This window comes from Chenopodium quinoa, unplaced genomic scaffold, assembly GCF_001683475.1.
Source record: "Chenopodium quinoa cultivar QQ74 unplaced genomic scaffold, ASM168347v1, whole genome shotgun sequence".
NCBI lineage: Eukaryota > Viridiplantae > Streptophyta > Magnoliopsida > Caryophyllales > Amaranthaceae > Chenopodium > Chenopodium quinoa.
The window spans coordinates 1,000,819-1,019,985 of record NW_018745190.1 but is presented as its reverse complement, the minus strand read 5'-3'; the positions used below and the strand labels follow the sequence as shown (position 1 = coordinate 1,019,985).

At 33.4% G+C, this 19,167-nt stretch overlaps 2 protein-coding genes across 4 annotated transcripts; both read right to left on the bottom strand.

Annotated features, from left to right (window-relative positions):
* Window positions 1–5,980: 5,980 nt before the first annotated feature.
* On the bottom strand, window positions 5,981–8,009 carry LOC110710961. Its single transcript, XM_021889303.1, has 3 exons — window positions 6,757–8,009; window positions 6,447–6,662; window positions 5,981–6,370 (listed from the first exon to the last, which is right to left on the bottom strand). The coding sequence occupies exons 1-3, from the start codon at window positions 7,588–7,590 to the stop codon at window positions 6,263–6,265; spliced, it is 1,158 nt and encodes a 385-aa protein (XP_021744995.1). The 5' UTR covers window positions 7,591–8,009; the 3' UTR covers window positions 5,981–6,262.
* A 2,014-nt stretch (window positions 8,010–10,023) lies between these two features.
* On the bottom strand, window positions 10,024–17,899 carry LOC110710953. Of its 3 annotated transcripts, none has more exons than XR_002509231.1 (7): window positions 17,789–17,899; window positions 17,574–17,678; window positions 17,203–17,306; window positions 17,014–17,084; window positions 14,167–14,281; window positions 13,119–13,341; window positions 10,024–10,490 (listed from the first exon to the last, which is right to left on the bottom strand). XR_002509231.1 is itself a non-coding variant. In XM_021889296.1 (7 exons), the coding sequence occupies exons 4-7, from the start codon at window positions 17,073–17,075 to the stop codon at window positions 10,452–10,454; spliced, it is 324 nt and encodes a 107-aa protein (XP_021744988.1). In that variant the 5' UTR covers window positions 17,076–17,084; window positions 17,203–17,306; window positions 17,574–17,678; window positions 17,789–17,899; the 3' UTR covers window positions 10,024–10,451. The 3 variants fall into 3 exon arrangements, 2 of the variants coding, with proteins under 2 accessions (XP_021744988.1, XP_021744989.1); XM_021889296.1 differs by having other exon boundaries at window positions 13,119–13,226; XM_021889297.1 differs by having other exon boundaries at window positions 13,119–13,226; window positions 17,588–17,678.
* Window positions 17,900–19,167: the final 1,268 nt, after the last annotated feature.

Sequence of the window (19,167 nt, the reverse complement as noted above, 5' to 3'; positions counted from 1 at the left end):
AAGCATGGAGGAGGAAGAAAAGATCCATACTGGGGCTACGCATTGTGCCATGGATGCATTTGAGGAAGGCCTTAGGGAGAGCATATCAGATACTGGTGGACTTGTTTTACAGTAGGAGGCGCTGTTGTTCTTGCTTTTGGACGAATAAGACTAATTCAAGTGCTTTGTCATGTTGAAATTTGTAGCTTTTGTTGTTGATCTGCTTTTTTTTTTTTTTTTTTTTTATGCTTGTGGATTTGGTTTTAATTAATTTATAAATCTTCGTTTTCCGATAAAAAAAAAGACTGCAGCTATGAGGCAAGATGTCAATTTTGAGGAATCTGTTCAAGCCTTCAAGGGATGTATCTCGTGACACGTGACATTTTTTATATTTTATTAAAAAAAATATCTTCAGCAGGTAACTGGTTTTCAAGGTTGATAGAAGAAAACGAAGGTGAAAGTTGGGATTATTGCAAAATAATCGATAGTTGAGATTATTCAAAGCAAATTGGTCAAACTTGGGATTAATAAAGTATATTTTTCCTAATTTAAAAGGATATTTTAAGGGATTTTTTTTTTATTTTTTTTTTTTTGCAAATTTTTTACAATTGAGATTATTCAAAGTAAATTGGTCAATACTTTTGTTACTAAATGATGCATCATGTATCCCATAATAATTTGGTTTATCTTTTCAATCAAATCTTTTTAAATATCTATTAAAATATCTAACGTTTAGTTTAGGAAATACATCTTCTCTCATTGGTTAATGGTTATCATAACAAAAAAATAAAAAAAAAATATTATTTTTTAACTTTTGGCGACCATATAATGTCTTGAAGACCAAGTATTAGTGTATTACACATCCTTGGGTATCAAGGTTGTTTAAATTAACCTTGGAGACCAAGGATCTTGTAAGAAGTAAATATCCTAATACAACCGCAATAACTATTCCTAATCCTAATCCTAATCCTAATCCTAATTGGAATTGTAAAAGGTATGATTGATCTTTGTTTATCTCCCTATATAAGCAATTAAGCACCAACAATTTCGTAGTGTAGTTGTTTAAATTAAAGCATACTGAGGATGGAGAAGAAAGCGAAGACCGATTGTTGCTACCTTCCGTTTGAACTAATCACTGAGATACTCTCATGGCTACCCGCTAAGGTCTCTGCTGCGATCTGCATGTGTCTCTTCATTCGTGGTATATGCTTACCAAAGATCCAAAGTTCATGAAGTTGCATCGCAGTCGATCCCTCAAAGCAAACCTGGAAACGCATTTCCTCTTCGAGTGCTGGAAATCCAAAGTCTACTCTTTTAGAGCTACATCGCAGCATCCCTATTACCATGCTTCGAACTTGCTTATCCGAAAGACATCATAAAGCCTCGCACCATGGGAGGTGTTTTAGGCTCATGCAATGGCCTAGTTTGTTTTTCATTCAATAACATTACAACCCTTTTACAAATCTGCTTACAACAATAATCTAGGCCTGTTTCTCTACAACCCTGCGACTCGAGCCACTAGATTGATACCACCACTCAATTCCCCGATGAATAATTTATTTGAAACGTGAAGTTGCATTCGGTTATGACAGTGTATCGATGATTATAAGGTTTTAGCCATTTGTATGGAGAGGAATGATCGAAATGTCGAAAAAGCTCTACTATACAGTTTGAAAACGGATGCCTGGGTGAACATACCGAGCCCGCCATGGCAGTTGAATCAATTTGTATGAGCCCCCGACCTGCTTATCTTGGCTGACAACTCCTTCCATTGGATGAATCCTTTGTTGTTTACAGGAATAAGGTGTTTTCGATCTTTTCACTCAAAGTATTACCAGATACCCCATCGGTAAAGAGAGAGATAAACTATACCAACTGTGAAGATGACTCAGAATTGACCATTTTAGAAGGACAGTTGTGTATCGTAACATATACTTTGGAGATATGGGTATTAAACAAGAAGAAGATATCTTGGACTCGAATTTTTCATCATCTCTCGGGCAATTGAAACATGTTGATTTTCATCATGCTAAAATATATAATTTGGGTTTCCGAGATTGAACGACGCAGTATCATATTAGCAATAGCTGACCGTACAAGAGCTCTACAAAAGGTTTTCATCTGCTGTGATCTACAATCCAAACAAGCTAGGGAGATCGAAGCCACAAATTTACCAGATGGTACCGAAAGGATCATTTCCTTTCATCCTTGGGTCGATTCGCTTGTCCCGTTGTATTAGTACATAATTTTTAACGATAAAGGAGATACACAAAGGAGATACACAGCTTACTGCCCCATCAATCTAGCTGCAATAAGGTGTTAGAATCCAAGGCCAATATATCACATACGAACTAGTATAATTAATGTAATTTTGAGTGTTTTTGTTTTATTTTTTCTTTTAACATGTACTATTCCCTCCGTTTTATAATGATGTTCCTGTTTCGCTTGATTACAGCTTTATTAGAAATCTGAAATTTGCTGAAGTTTTTAGATGAATTCAACTTCGTTGATGAATTCTTCTACACCTTGCCCAGATGCTCTTGAAAGCCTTTTTACTGCTATTTCTTGACCATTTTCTAGTTTACCCTGTAAACAAACATCATATTATCTCCTGCTACGTTTTGTTGCATTTTAGACTACGTCAATGAAGGTACTAATGTGTTGAAGAAAGCTATAAGTGACCACGAGTCCTGATATAAAACTATAAAAGCATGTGCCCAAGAGATTTCAAAGAGAATTTCTCAGGAGAATGGAGTCTCAGAAGGAATAAAATTAGCTAATGCCAAATCTGCAAGTGATAAATTTTGGTAGTAGGTGCTTTTTGTTTGTAATAGCCTTCTGAAAGAACTTGTAGTGGAATACTGGAATATGATTGAGAATGAAGGCTTGTTCAACTTACTTCGTCACCAGATGGCAAAGATGTATAATATTTCACTGTGAGTTTTTCTAACTCGGTAAATGAAAATTCTGTTTTCAAAGTTCTTTCTTTTAAATTCCTATCTTCGTATGCCATACTATTAACCCCATTGCCCCTAAGTTTCTCAGTCCCATACTCAGGGTTGGATAGTGAGGGTTTAATTTACTAAACCATAAGACATATAATAGCAAATTGAAAATCTGTATACATCAATATACGGAGTTAAATATTGTAGACTTGTGGTCAATAATAGATTGTACTTCGTATATGAAACACATAATACTGTTTAGATCTATAGCGATGGAAACACTTTTGTGAGATTCTAGCCAGACCATACCAATGAATATATGACTGCTAAGTGCTATCCTTCTTGCATTTACCTTGGATGAATTTGTAGAACTTCACCTCTGTGACTCTGTCATCAACCTTATCCCCTATACTACTGAATGTGAACTTTAATAATAATTCACTTCATCCGTTTATGGAAACGGTTTAGTCCGGTCAGCAAGAGATCAGTTTAGATATGGGGTGGGCTATAAACAGTTTGGTCCAGGAGTGACTCAGATTAAAAGAGGGTCTTGATTGAGTTGAATCAGGTTTTGTTCCTGGTTGGGTGTGGAATATAATGGTTTAGATTGAAAGTATTGGTGATATCAGTTTCAAATCTACTTTAAATTGCATATGGCTTGGGTTTAGGTGTCTATTTTACCAGTATATTGGGAGTTGGACTGTCTGCTGTTGGGTCGGGTACGAGTGTCTAATATCTCTGTTATGTTTGTGTTGGTTTGTGACCACTTGGGAATGTAGATGTAAGCAGCCCAAAATTGGTCAGGCATCCTGCAGAAATTAAAGGGAGATGTGGGATATTGAATTCAAATCAATTGGGATCTTGTTTGGCTGTGGTTCTGTTTAATGATTGGGGCTGGAATTCTTGAGCATTAACAATGACAATGTTGAGATACCGGTTTCTATAAAGTAGTACACTATAACACAAACCTCATTCACTTCTCTTCTAAATGGACTAGATTTCACTCTCCCTAACTGCATCACAACTTTGCACTCTATAAAAATCTTGATATCCCAATGCTGTCTTTTTCTTTTTCTTCTTTTTTTTTTTTTTTTTTTTTTTTTTTTTTTTTTTTTTTAATAAATAAAATTGCTGGTGTTTCTAAACTATTGTGAAGTCTAACACAACTCACTCTGAACCTATTGTCAACCTCAGCTCATTTCGATTTTCCAACTTTATGCATCAGGAACTGTTAGACTTCAATGCATACCTTTGTAAGCTTTGTTCCCTAGAATTAGTTACTATGTAGAATTCATGCCTTTTCTGACTTGCTCTATGGGAGTGTGTTACCGTTGTTGAAAATATTGCAAATATACATTTAAATCTGATTTTATTGCCCACCCTTCATATGCTCTCTAGTATATTGGTTGTGATCTTTGTTTTGTTTGGTTTTTTTTTATTTAAGATTATCGCACCAGTCTCAAGTATATGCCCTGCCTATACAATTGAATTTCGATATTCAAAATTCTGGAACCAAGTGCCTTCTGTGGACATCACTGAGTTAGATGGATTGCAACTCCTAATGATATTGATGGATATTTGACTCGAATCATTACTTGACAGTTGAATGATTTTTTGTGTTAAAATTTTTCATGTTGGTTGATGCAAGTGTTTTATTCTCGGTTTACAATTATTGAACTTACTATGCTAGAGTCCTTATTCTTATCATTGCTTCTGAAGATATTGTTAAAGAAACTGGCTGTTCTAACCCAATTGGCCACTAAAATTTCCAGACTAGATTTTTTTTTTTTTTTAATAAAAATTTTGGGAAAAATTAGAAAATAACACCATAAAATTCTCAAAAATTAGAATATAACACCACCTAATTAAAAACTTTTATTATAACACCACATAAAAACCAAAAAAAATGATTTCACCACCATTTGACGGAAATCATCCAATAAGCATCTATTACACAGATTAGGGGAGCATGTTGGTGCAAAAAAGAGTACAGCTGACAGTGACTATGTGGAAGATTATATATGGATTACAGAAAGTCAGATTACATTGTCAAAGTTTGTATTAATGAAGTGTATGCTGTGTCACTTTGACTAAGGTCACTTTAAAAGGCAACTAAATGCTTATATAATGGGAATTTCAAGCAAATTCAATGTGAGAGGTACTTAAGAAGTAGGTATGAGGCTAGATCTTGAGTTGAAAGATTTAACTTGCCTAAACATGATGCGATCTGCTGGCTCACATGTCCTAGATATAATGATGCCGAACAAAAGAAGCAGACTCTCAACATTTTGGAATTTGTGAGGATATACGCCCTGTGTGTGCTAAGGAAGGTGAGAGTGTGATACAAGTGATCATATGTTCTTCAGTAATCAATTCAGCAGACAACACGTCTTATCAACCATGGCGAAACTAGGTTTTTTTTTAAAGTGCAAACAGTTAAGAGTATCTCTGCAAATGGATTATGAGTCATAAGGAAAAAAAATTCTGGAAGCTAGTCTGCTATGCTTACGTTTCAGCTATGGTGTACTGTACATGGAGATGCAGGAATGAAGCTGTCTGAACTCCTAATGCAGAGAATTTACAGACCCAATAAGCTCTGTGATGAAGTTCATTTGAGATTCAAGTGTTCGATGTAGAAATACTAGCATATATGATAGGAATTGTATGTAGCATTTTATTCTTTCTTTGAAACTTAGAGGCTTGAGATAGGTCTTCCTAGATGCGTTGATCTGTATTGTTTGTACTTTGTATTGTTTTTCATTGGCAATAAAAACTCGAGTTACACACATTTAATGTGAAGTATCAGGATTTGGATTACTAATGAGCATGACTTTGGCAGGAGCATATGTAAAGCCATTCACTAAGGATTGTTCAAAGCTGTAATTCAAGTTATTACTGAAATTACTAATGTGTATATCATTTCTCTTGTATTTTATATTGTTCAATAAGAACATTTATTTGTCAAAAGTTCCACCCTCCCAAAAATAAAAGAGTGCATATATTGAAATTCTTGAAATTCTTAAGTACTATATGCATGCATAGGATATTGAAACTTTGGACAGCACAAATCTAAAGTAACAAAATTTGATACAGGATAGATGAGAGAATAACAACCTAACTACTGATAGATGTTGCTATGCCCTCGCTAGGACAGCTTAACATACACTAAACAGAAATTACATATGCCTCACAAGTTGTAACTATACTGTAGTCACAAATAAAGCAAGCATTTCACAGTATCTGTCAAGGCTACCAGCTTGGTTTGTTTATTATATGAAAAAGTTACTTCCACATTCTAGGAAGTTCACTATAGTCAATCTGCACCAAGAAGAGACAGCTCACACAGCTAAATCTTGCTTCATCTCCTTATTGTTTCCCAGCCCCTCAGCAAAGTCTCCGAGCCCCGGCACCACAATCTTTCCAGCTGCAGCCAGAATGCTGAAATTCTGCAGGTGATAATTTTTGTTAGTAGCTTCTAAATTACTTAACAAACAGCATAAACAATATTCATATAAGACTTACATTTATAGATTTCCAGTCCAAATTGGTAAGAAAATTCTGAACAGATTCAACAGAATTTAGACCATCAACGTCCCCCAAATAGCCTACAAGACTAACGAACACCTCCGTGCCCCTCATACCTTCATTTAACAAATCAGTTTCATTCCATAGCAAACCTATTGGGTCTGCCATCAGGAACTTGTCACTGACATCCACTGGACAGTTTCCTCTCTTCAACTGAAAACAACAACAAAACACATATGTTGTAGCAGGTAAAAGAAAACAAAGGATAAAATGAAAATTAAAAAGAGAGAGAAGGGAATGCAGTTACCAAAAACTTCGCATGTAGCCAGTGTTTCCCAATAAAAGAAAGACCAACTTTGTTGAATAGCCACCTAGAAACTGTTATTTGATCCATACCATGGCGTGCCAGCCTAGCAGCTTCAGCATTTGCACAACAAATTTCGATAGCAACCTCTCTTTGTGGATCCATGAAAACGACCATCAGGGTCATGTGTTTCATTGACGGAAAGGCCTCCTTTAGACATGTTTTGAAGATCGCCTTCATTATATTTCTGTTCCTCTTTCTGAGCTCACTGTCTGTCACTTCTGCACAATAAGAGGTGTCTTTTGTAGTACATTCAAATTCAGTAATTACTGCATTGTCGATGTTGTATGGGAGAACCTCCAAAACAGTATAAGACAAAGCACTATATCCTCCAAGTCTGCCACCAGCAGTAGTGCCTATATGCTCTAATTCTTCCAACGCATTTCCTCCAGAATCCGAGCCACAAATTAACTCTTCTTTCTCCCCTTCGAAGTCCTGATCTGTCTTGCATATGAACAGCAAATCCCCGAGTGCTGGGAGGAAGAATCGCAGCATGATAGTAGCAACTTGTTCATTAGGAAAACTCATTTGGATACTTGATGTTAGATAAGACGCTTTCTGTAGTGCTCCCAGATGAGGCATGATGAATGATGCTAGATGCCTTTGCCCTGCAGTCATTCCCTTCTTTCCGACAATCTGCAAACATCTTTCTCCAATACTAAAGGCAACAACCCCAACATCTTCAAGCTGTTTTAATTTTTTCTTAAAGGTTTCATGTGGGAGAACCACCTCACAGTGGAATTTGATGTCAGGAATGTTCAGAATTTTATCATCCATGCTCAACAATTCTACATAATATTTTTGATTTGGATCCCTCCCTGAAATAAGTAGAGAATGCTTAATTAAACTATCCTAGAATAATATGAAACTCCTAAAACTATTGTCAGTAAGAACTTCAGCCTTAATTGTAAAATTCATTGCACTTTTGAAAAGACCATCAGTAAGGTTTTGCAATTAAAATTTCATAAGAAACTATGATCAATATGAACAATGGTAGGTCTGTGCCCAACTAAAGCGATTCTACATCGTACTTTATCCTAATGAGGTCATGTTACTGTCATCAAATATAATACTCACAAAAATCAAAATAAATCCAGAAATTAATACTAGTTAATATTCAAGAAATGAAAAATCAAGACACATTCACAATTATCATCACGAAATCACAAATCATAACAACTGCTGGAACTTTTTATATTAAAAATTTTATCGACAAACAATATAATTAAACACAAGATTCAACTACAAAAAAATTAATACTTCAGAAGTTAATATACAAGAAATGAAAAATCAAGAAACATTTAAAGTTATCATCACAAATTAACAAATCATAATTGTTGGAACTTTTATCGACAAATTCACAAATCATAATTTAATCGACAAATTATATAATTAAACACAAGATTCAACTAAAATCAACAAAACTAAAGCCTTAATTGCGAAAATTAGGGGTTGATTAATACGAAATAATATCACGAAAAACAGAGTATTGCAGGAAAAAAAACACATAAATATGGAAATTACCGAGTGAGAATGTGAGTTGATTCAACCCATCAAGATGATATATGTTAAGTATATCATCATCTTTAGCAGCAATCGGGTACATTTGTGACACATTAATCAACTTCCCAAAAATGGGTTTCTTGCAGTGATATTTCATCATCTCCGTAGACTTGAAGAACAGAACCATGGCAGCTTTAGAGTCCGTATTTCGGACTGTAATCTCGAAACCTCTTTCGGTAATATCCAGCCTTCCCATAGCTTTGGGGTTGAACTCATGGTCACACAAACACATTGCAGATTGCTTAAGACTTAATGCTGGACTTAGTTCAATTTCTATTAGTTTTTCAGGGTTTTTATGAGATGCCATTTTTAGTTAAAGAAAGAAGAATGAAGAATAGAAGGAAGAATGAAGAATGAAGAGTGTTTTTCAGGTGAAGGTAGTTAGATAGAGAGTAACAGAAAACTGAAGTTGAGAAGGGATTATATAGTTTGAAGTTCTGTTGCATAACTTGCATTAACCGCCTAATTATTAAAAAACTGAAGAAATAACAAGATACGACTTAAAACTAGAGTGAGAAATTCTCTAGAGTGAGAAAGTATTTATTTATTTTTATTTTTTTTTTTTTTTTTGACAAAGGGCAACTCAAAACAAAACAAACTAAAACGAACTTGTAATTGGTTCTTTTGTCTTTGTATTGTTCGATTACGATCTCTTATGTAAGTGTCGTATGGCTTATTATTAATGAATTTTATCTCCCCCCTTCAAAAAAAAAAAAAAAAAAAAAAAAAAAAAAACTGACGTCTCCTGTAATGCCCCGTATTTTAAATATACTAGTCGCCCTCTCGCGCGCTACGCGCGCAATAGTTCAGCGTGTTTTTTGTTTGGTTGTAATTTTTTTCATCAATTTCTTAAATTCGTAAGGGTAACATTAAATTGTGCTTTTGTAATTGGAAGTATGAAATTCAAATGCCTAGGCTTTGTATTGGATTATAGAAAATATTGAATTAAGAAAATTATATAGAAATTATCCATATAGCAAAATTATAGAATTTATAATTTATGTAGAATTATATAGAATTGATAATTAAAATTTTGTTGTTACACCCAAAAAAAAAAAATCCAAAAAAAAAAAAAATACTGGATTAGACTATGGAGGATTCTCATGAAAATATTATTTTCATCTAAAGACTTTACAATATTGGCACAATATGATTGTTGTTAAGCAAAAAGCTAGCATTTTTTTGGTTGGCGGTATGTTTTGCATGGTTTTAAAAGATATAAAAGTAAAAATGGAGACTAATATCTTTGTTTAAAGCCTTCAAAACAATATTGTATTGATGATACCTATAGAATTTTTTTTCTTTGTTTTAAAAATATTGTGATAAATTACATTAATGTAAATTAATTACTACTTTAAATTTTACTAATTACATATTTGAAATGACATTCGAATTAAAAATTACTAATTTCTTTTTTAAAAAATTAAAATTTACCATTGTACTATTTAGTTATAGATGTAGAATGTAACATCTTCTTTACTAATGTCAGAGAATTTAGCTTTTTAAATTAAAAATTGATACAATCTTTCTCATGTATACACAAGCCTTTTTTAACAAGAAACAATACAGACTATATGAACAATTTGGTAGTGTGAATTGAAGAGACAATTTAGTAGTGTAAAAGACTACAATTTATTGGTTCTATTATTTGGTGTACAAGTTTCAACCTTTATTAATAATTGTCAAATTACACATGATGCATACATGATTCATAAGTTATAACTGAGAATACTTGTAAAAACAAATCAGAGACATCGACAACGATTAGTTCTTTAATGATTTCTCAACAAAATGAACAAACTCTAATGTTTGTAACAAATCTTTCTTTTTCTTTCTCGACTGCATCTCATAAGTATTTGGAACGAATGAATACATCATCAGTATATATGCTAATAGTAAGAAATTCTGATTTCGAAGATGGGGAACTGAGAATAAAACCTAGACACTTGCCTACACATCATAGAGATCACATCCAGTCTGCTTAATATATGCAACAAATTCAGGCGTTGTTGTGATGGGTGTATGTATACCAGCATTCTTGCAGTAACCAATGATTAAAATTCTCCCATCGGGTTTCAATTATTTATAAAACGATGTGAATAGCTAGCTTTATCCTGAAATGTAAAACAGAGTAGCACCGTTATAACGCTAAAATTAAGTTGTTACCAAGGATGTATGGAAAAAAATTACTGGAAAGCATGAACATACATTACAAGAATATAAAGAATGGTATCACGACTGTAGATCACATCAAAAGTATAGTCTAGGTAAGTAATCATTTTACAATCAGCTACCTTTGCACTATTGTGTCCAACTACATGCGCAACAATAATAGAGATCATATTGGTGGAGAGATCTCATATCAATGCCAATGAGATCAATGTTGAAATTCTCTGCCATGAAGAAATGAACTCTACCAACGCCACAACCAACATCCATAACAGCTAGCTTCCTCTACCTATCTCCTTCTAAATAGACTTTTATGGATTTGCAAATTTTATAAAGTATCATATTACTTTCTCCTCCCCCTCTACCCCCTCCTCACTTCCTTTTCCTCTATGACCTATATCTCCTTCCGTTACACATTTTTATGAACTGTGAATATGGTCTCTTCCTACTTGCTATCTATCAATTTATACGTAGTATATTAATCTTTCCAAGTCCTCATTTTCTCACTCCCTTTCTATTTTACCTCACTTTTATTTTATGATTTTTGTAATTTTTTAGTAAGTCTCTACCTACTTGCTCCCTTCCTCAGCGTACCATTTTACTTTTCTTCTCCCCCCAAAATCATCCAATGAGCTCCCAATTGATTTTGCAAATTTAGAAAGTATTACACTACTTGCTACTCCTTCCACACCCCCATGGCCCCATCACTCCCTTCTCATTTCCTTTCCCCCTATAGGCTCTACCTCCATGCTTTACACATTTTTTTTATGGATCGTGAATTTTAGAAGGTCTCTTTCTACTTGATATCCATTAATCTATCTATTTATCTTTCCAAGCCCTAGTTTTCTCACTTCCTATTCCTCTATGGGATGTATCTCCTGTTGGCTTTTGTTAATTGTTACTCACTTTTACGCATTGTGAATTTTAAAAGGTCTCTTTCTACTTGATATACAACATTTATTTATTAATCTTTCCATGCCCTTATTTCTCACTGCTTTTCTATTTTACCTTACTCATATTTTACGGTTTTTGGATTTTTTTCCCCCTTTCCCTAGTGTACCACATTCCTTTCTCTCTTCCCCTCCTCCCTCCTCACGTCCTTTTCATATATGGGATATATCACCTTTTGTTACTCATTTGTACGAATTGTAAATATTGAAAGGCTTCTTCCTACATTTTAGCCATCAATTTATCTATTAATTCAATTCTAATCCCTCATTTTTCACTCTCTATCTATTTGACCTCACTCATATTTTATGAATTTGTAGTTTTTAGTAAGTCTCTACCTACTTGCTCCCTCCATTAGTGTACCACTTTCCTTTCCTCCCCCCTTCACTAAAACACACTGCTATCTACACAGATATCTCATTTAAGCTCTTCTCTTTTCAATCCACGTGTTTTTTTGAATTTCTATCACAAAATTTATGTCTTATTAAAGGTATGTTTTAATATAGAAAATTTTCCACAACAATCTCATTTGACTTTAATGATTTCGAAAATTTTCCTACTCCTCCCCCTTCTCATTTCCTTTTCCTCTACGAACCCTATCTCTTGGTGTTACTCATTTTTTTTTATGGATCATGAATTTCAGAAGACCTATTTCTACTGATTGATATCCATCAATATATCCATTTATCTTTCTAGGCCCTTGTTTTCTCACTTCCTTTCTCTTTATGGGCTCTATCTTGTTCTATTACCGCAATCACACATAATGAACATATAAATTACAGAAATTAAATCCAAAATAAAGAATTTCTGCCTTCATTTGATTTATTAAAAGGAACAATCACAAATTCTAAATACTGTAAAACTTAAGCTAGGAAAAACAAAAATTTGCTGTTATTTGTAACCAATGATCCAAATTATACAACCCAAATCAAGTTTCTTTCTATTTTCCCCCAAAATCACAGAACCTAAAATTTAAAAGAAGGGTATAAATTCTCCAAATTGGAAACCAACATGTTGACAGGTCATCTATTTAAGCAAAGAAACCCATGGACAGAAACAAATAGTCGTACGTCTTTCCCAACATCACCAAAATGATGTACGAATCAACATAGCATGGTAATATACATGTATCAATATGAACACACTTAGGAATGAATAAAAAACAAATGAATGAATTTTCCTCGTAAATAAACCGAAATAATCACATAATATATTAGAGGCTACATACCCCACAGAATATAGAAATTTAAGAAAACAGTAGCAAATCTTATAAAGAGATACAAATAAAAATTATGCTAGTACTTGCTTCTCTACAAGACCAGACAAATTCCTAGTACATCAATTTGAATAGCCCTAAACTTAAACAAAGATGAATCGCCTAAGACAGAGGATAGATTGAGAAGCCTCCATAAACTTTCCAATGGTGAAGGTGTAAATGAATATTAGATTTCAGTGAGTTAAAACAAAAATTCCCATCCTTTTACTATATAATCAGATGAACATAGAAATTAAATCCAAAATAAAGAAGTTCTGCTTTCATTTTGTTTTTAAAAAAGGAATAATCACAAATTCTATATACTATAAAATTTCAGCTAGGAAAAATTAGAAAGAGGAGAAAGCAAAACCTTATGAATCAAAGCACGACGTTTAATCTCCTCCTTGAATTGACCGAGTTGAGCTTGCTCACAAGTCACAACCCTCCATTTATTCTTCTCGGTTTCTCCCTCTTTCGCCTTGAAATTCAACAAATTAAAGCGGAGCAAAGATAAGGTGTGAGATAATTATAGGAATTTTCAATTTCCGCTCACATAATAAGAAATTCATACTCTTTCTTCGTGAAACCCATCTCTGCAATTTTGCAGAAAAACTCAGTTTAATATGAAACAAATTTCTTCGCAAATTAAATCAAAGTTTGCATAATTTAACCTTGGTTTGATTAAAATAAGAATGTTTAAAAAAAAATAAGAGCACTAACGAGGCCTTACAATATAAATAAGAATTCCTCATTTTAGTGTATTTCATTGATGCTAATTTATATTTGAATCACCAAAATTATTTGTTTTCATGCTAACATCACAACAAGTTGGTCTGTAAGCCTTATATATATCATCTGAAGAAAATCTATTATCCATTGATAATACAATCAATAGCTCAAAATCGACACGTATCATACTATCATTCATTTACAACGATGGTAATTCATAAATAAATCCAGAAAAAATAAATTTATCAGCTACTGATCATCTTCATTATGGCAAATTGTCAAGAAAAGCTCAATTGAAAAGAAAAACAGCTTACAGGTCATTGATCAAAATTAATCAAACATCTAAACAAAATTAATCAAAGATAAACCAAATTACTGACCGTTTTACACATGAGATAATCAATGTAATCACCAAGGCTTAAAGTTTCGATAGTCCCAATTAGCTGAACAAGGCAATTCGTGAGTAACCCAAAATGCTATATTGCAATAATTTGGTTTGTGAGTAATGTCCCAATTGATAGCCCCAATTTAACTTCTTTTCCCCTTATTCTTATGTGTCCCAATTGATAGCCCCAATTGAAAAATTTCCATGATTGTAATGTCTCAATTGATAGTCCCAATTGATTTATTAAAGTACGTAGTTCTCTACACATCCAAGAAAAGTGGGAGGAAAAGAACCACCAACTTACCTCAACTTCACTGAGGTCTATACCATTATCCTTTAAAACTGAAAGAAAGGCGTCAAGGCAGTCATCAGATGGACGGTAATGTCCGAGATCGATGGACGGTAATGTCCGAGATGGACTGCAAAATAAGGTTGAATAAAAATTAGATTTCAGAAAAGGATTAGAATTACAAAGTGAATGTAGTGTGAAAGAATGACTTGAATGAATTTAGATCCTCAATAACAAACATATTTTAACTAAGAAAGTCAAATCATCAACAGTAATGTGCTTCTCTGCTTCTCTAAGGCAGAAACCATACTAAACGTTTGCTTCAAGCCTGATGATAGCACAGGAAATTTCCTGGGCACAAATACAGAAATGAGCACACCTTGAATCCTATGGAGGTCATTGGTTAGTAGTCATTCATTCAAATCCCAGAGGAACACATGGTTTATAGGTTTCAAAGATATACAAGTAATTCTCATTTACTTCAGCAGCAAATAAATAGAGTTCAAAAATTACGAATATGGAAAATATGCCTGCAATCTTTGAACTATACGCTCAGTAATTTTTAACAATATGTGCATTCAGGATCAGGATGTGCACAATGGTCTCATGTCCATGATATAACAATTGCATTGCAACACTTATCGAGAATGACATAAGATTTGAAACCAGCAAAGTAGCAAACAAAGACCATACCAGCAACAGTGATTGAAGGGGAGCAAACATCTATAGTCAATACTATAAAGAATAGGGTGCAGGGCAGGGGAAGTGTTCTAGTGTTTTATCTTCAATATTCAGATAATAAGATCCTTTCTACATCTTTCAACTAAGAGTATAAGAGATCCTGCAACATCAACCTAATTTCTGGGTTCATTTCAGGCCTTAGGGTTGGTCACCCTGTGAAAAGCCTAGCTGGCATTAACACTGTATGTCTGTATTGGACTTATTATTTCTTTTGTCATGTGTTAGATTCAGAGTAAGCAAGTATATAAAGGGTAGAGTGGCTTTGGTAACATGAAGTCCACTAATATCATAGTGAGGTAATGTTGGTAGTACTTTCCCTTTAGAAACCAATATCCCTCAGCATAAGGCCCCTTTGAATAAACTTCTGCAAAACCATTAAATTCCTATGTTGGCTCCATCACTATACTCATGATTTCACTTGTAAGCTAATTCAATGTGTTTGATGTGTCTCTCTTTTCCTACAAAAAGATAGGTTCTTCAATGATGACAATACATGGAAAAGAGGGGGGCATTTTCCTACAAGGTCTTCCCATTTGTTCCATGTTCCCCTTGATGATGCTTTTTGTGTGACTAAGGGTGTACCCTTCCCAAAATCTTCAATCCCACAAGATAAACATTTGCAGAATTTAAGGTGTTTTGCTATGCCAGGTGTTTTAAACTTTGTAAAATACCTTTTGATGTGAAGACAAAAGTTTGGATCTTTATTCTTATAGAGAATTCATTCACATAATTAATTATTCATGAGCATGTAATCTATCTCATTAAATTCCCATTTGTGCTTATTTGGCCTTTGCATGGAGGTCCAAAGTGCCTACTAACATAAAGTGTGGATTAGCTTTAAAAAGTAAATAATATTATACACAAAACATCCGACAAGGACACAAAGTTCCCTCTCAAAACATATCTACTTTGACAGAGGTGAAATAGCACGTGCTTTGATTTGTTTTTTCATTGTGAGGAAGCTCAAAGAGAGAAGATTAATTGGGTAAGAGTGGAGAATTTCAGCTGTCTTCATTGTTATATGCAACCCGAGAAATTAATAATAATTGGAAAAAAAGTATTAAGAAAAAATATGAAATTAATAAAATATGATTCATGGTGGGTTCACTATGTGAGAGAAATTAATTAAATATTGTAAAAGCATTCCAAATAAGAAAATGGAGCAAATATTTAAAAACGGCCAAAAATGAAAAGTGGAACAAGTTTTCAAAAATGGAAGCAAATTCTATGATATCTCATGCAGCATACGTATGATTAGCAAGCAAACGAGTTCAGTAAAATAAATTGTGGAGTTTTCATAATGAACCTAGCAAGGTCCTTTCTTTGTTCATAATGAAAACTTGGCAAAAGCTTAAGAAACCATGCATAGAATTAGATAACTTTACTTTAAACAAGAATTCAGCATATCATAATCTAAAAATTTAAAAAACTAAGGAAAATCTGTCAAGTTACCAACAGATATCTTAATAATTATGTGGGTTTATTACACTTTTGACAGAAAAAACCCACTATAAACTAAAATACCATTGTTTTTTTTATAGTGTTAAATTGCATGAATAATCCAAAGATCTATACTACATTAGCTTGTGATTAGAAAAATATTAAGAACTGTAAGATCAGCCAATAGTGAAAACCTATCTAAAGCCGCTGGACAACCCACTTAAATTAGATGATATTACTCCCACATTCATAAGGAGCAAAGAATTACACTAAAATATGTCAGGCATGGAGATGACATCGGTATGAGCAAAGAAAAGCAATATAATAACTACTGAATTCAAACCAACTAACCCCATTAGTTATGTGGGAGTAGAGGAAGGGATGTGATCATGCTTTGTAGCCATTATAGGACCCATTATCAAGGTGTACAATTTGTCGTTCATAAGACCCATTGTACAGGTGTAACACTCCAAATAAATTTAACACTTGACAGACATATAAAAGGCACATAATTTATCCGCAATTAGATTCAATTGACATCCGATCAATGTATTTTCAGATTAAAAGTTTTACCACCCACAATCGATGTTCATTCAAGCAATTCATCGAACACTTTAAGATCACATATTTACAAGACAAAAGCAAATAATATAACATCAAATTAAATTCGAATGAACTCACCTTGGCACATACATTGACAACTCAATCAAGAATATCTTCTCTAATCCAATAATCTTGAACATATGGGTTTCCTACAAAATCCCCCAAAAAATAAAATCAGAAATAATCAAGCTTAGAAGAACCCAAAATTGACAATAAATTTAATGATGAACCCTAATATTGGTATTTGATGAAAAAGAAAAATCTTACCTCAGAAGCTGCTGTATTCTTTTCCGATCCTCTCCTCCGACGCGTGTGCTGTAAGGCCACCAACCTCTGTACTCATCCGCTATGTGCAGTCATCGCGAGAAACCCTAATTTAAGCATTACCCAAAATTCTTAACAACAAAGTACTTCATTAATGTGTAATATAACCACTCAAAACTCTCTCCAATTCACTTACCAATTTACTAAAATTAATTCGAATTTCACAAAAAAAAATTTGCATAACTTCAACTGATCTTGTTTCTCAATAAATCAAAGTGAAATTCCATCAATTCCACAAAACACAGACATCAACAGCAGGAAAAAAAAATTCTAGAAATTAAATACAAAAAAACAGGCCGTACATCCAATAATACCTTAGTTTATTCACCTCAAACTCGAATCGACCAAACCTTGCTCCATCTTCCTCCTTCCGCCTATCTTAGAGAGAAAACAGAGAAACAGGAGGAAATTACTTCACACTGCAAGCAGAGGAAGCCCCAGTTAATCTTTGGCATAAATAATAGAAACTGAATTTATCGGCATGAAATAAAAAGAATTGAAATAAGAAGCTAGGAAAAAGAACACATACTCATGAAATTAGTGCTGCCATTGCTACGACCATAGAAAACTTCAGAATCTGTAGATTTTCCTCCAACGTCGGGAATAATTTCAAGTCTTTAATCCCACTAGCTTGAACCCCATTGTGATCATACACTAAAGTACGGTGACGTCTAAAAAGGAAGAAGATAGAGCAAAAGAGTCGCCAACAAGTTTTTTTAGGCACTTGTAAACCGTTCACGAGGTGAAGGTTACACCCCTTAACGATCCAAGAGATCGTCAACTCCATAAGGTCTAGAACCAAATAAGGGTTCGGGGATGAAGGTACAAATCCAACCTAAAAGAGATTGAACCTGCCCTAATAATAGGCCTCTACTTTATTCTGATCGTATTCATGTGCGCTTTCTGATTAACATGCAATCAATAGGATTAACCCTAAACCTGTTTAATCTATGTTGGTTGAATATTAATGCACAAATAAATCTATTATTGGCGATCACTTGAATTATAATCACAATTAACCCTAAAAAGATTATTAATTATCTTATTAAGCATGATGACAAATACCAAATTCCCTTTAAACATGCAATAAAAGGTGTGATCAAGCAATAAATAACAAATAATATATCAAGCAACATAATAAATAATAAATATCATCATATTAATAATAATCATAATAAATAAATAAATAATCATCATCAAAATAATAATAATATTCATAATAAATTATAACAATTATAATCATAATCATATTCATGTTAATATTAAAGCATAATAATTGCAAGATCCTAGGCATGATACTAACAAGATTAATAACAAACCCTAGCATGTCACTAAGCAATAAAAATCAAATCTTTAGCCCTAACATGATACTAACAATCATAAATATTAGGAAAAGAATAAAAGGCATCATAGCAATCATATTTAATATTAAAATTAACCTAGACATGATACTAGGAATATCATAACAACAATGTAAACATGATATCTACATCATAATATCAATTAAAACCATTAAAGTATTTACTTTGATACCTCGTACCTCTTTCTAATAACAAAATACACACGTGAGTAACTTCAAGGAAAATAATAAACAAAACAATTAAATTAAATAATGGAAAGAGAGATTTGGGACCAAACCCTCAGAAATTAAAACCTTTCACGTCTAGGGCGAAGGCAACTTCGAATATGGCTAGGTGTTTCTAGATCTTGCGAATGCGGAATTTTGAATTAAAAAAGCAAAGTTTAGAGGAAAGAAAGAGATGAATGATTCAATTGGTGAATGAATGAATGTAGATGATGATTGATGATGATGATTCGTGAATGAAAACGGAGTTTTAAATACGATATTTATAGAGAAAATCAGCCAAAAAAGATAAATTAACAAAATAGAGTTTGACGCTCAGGAAA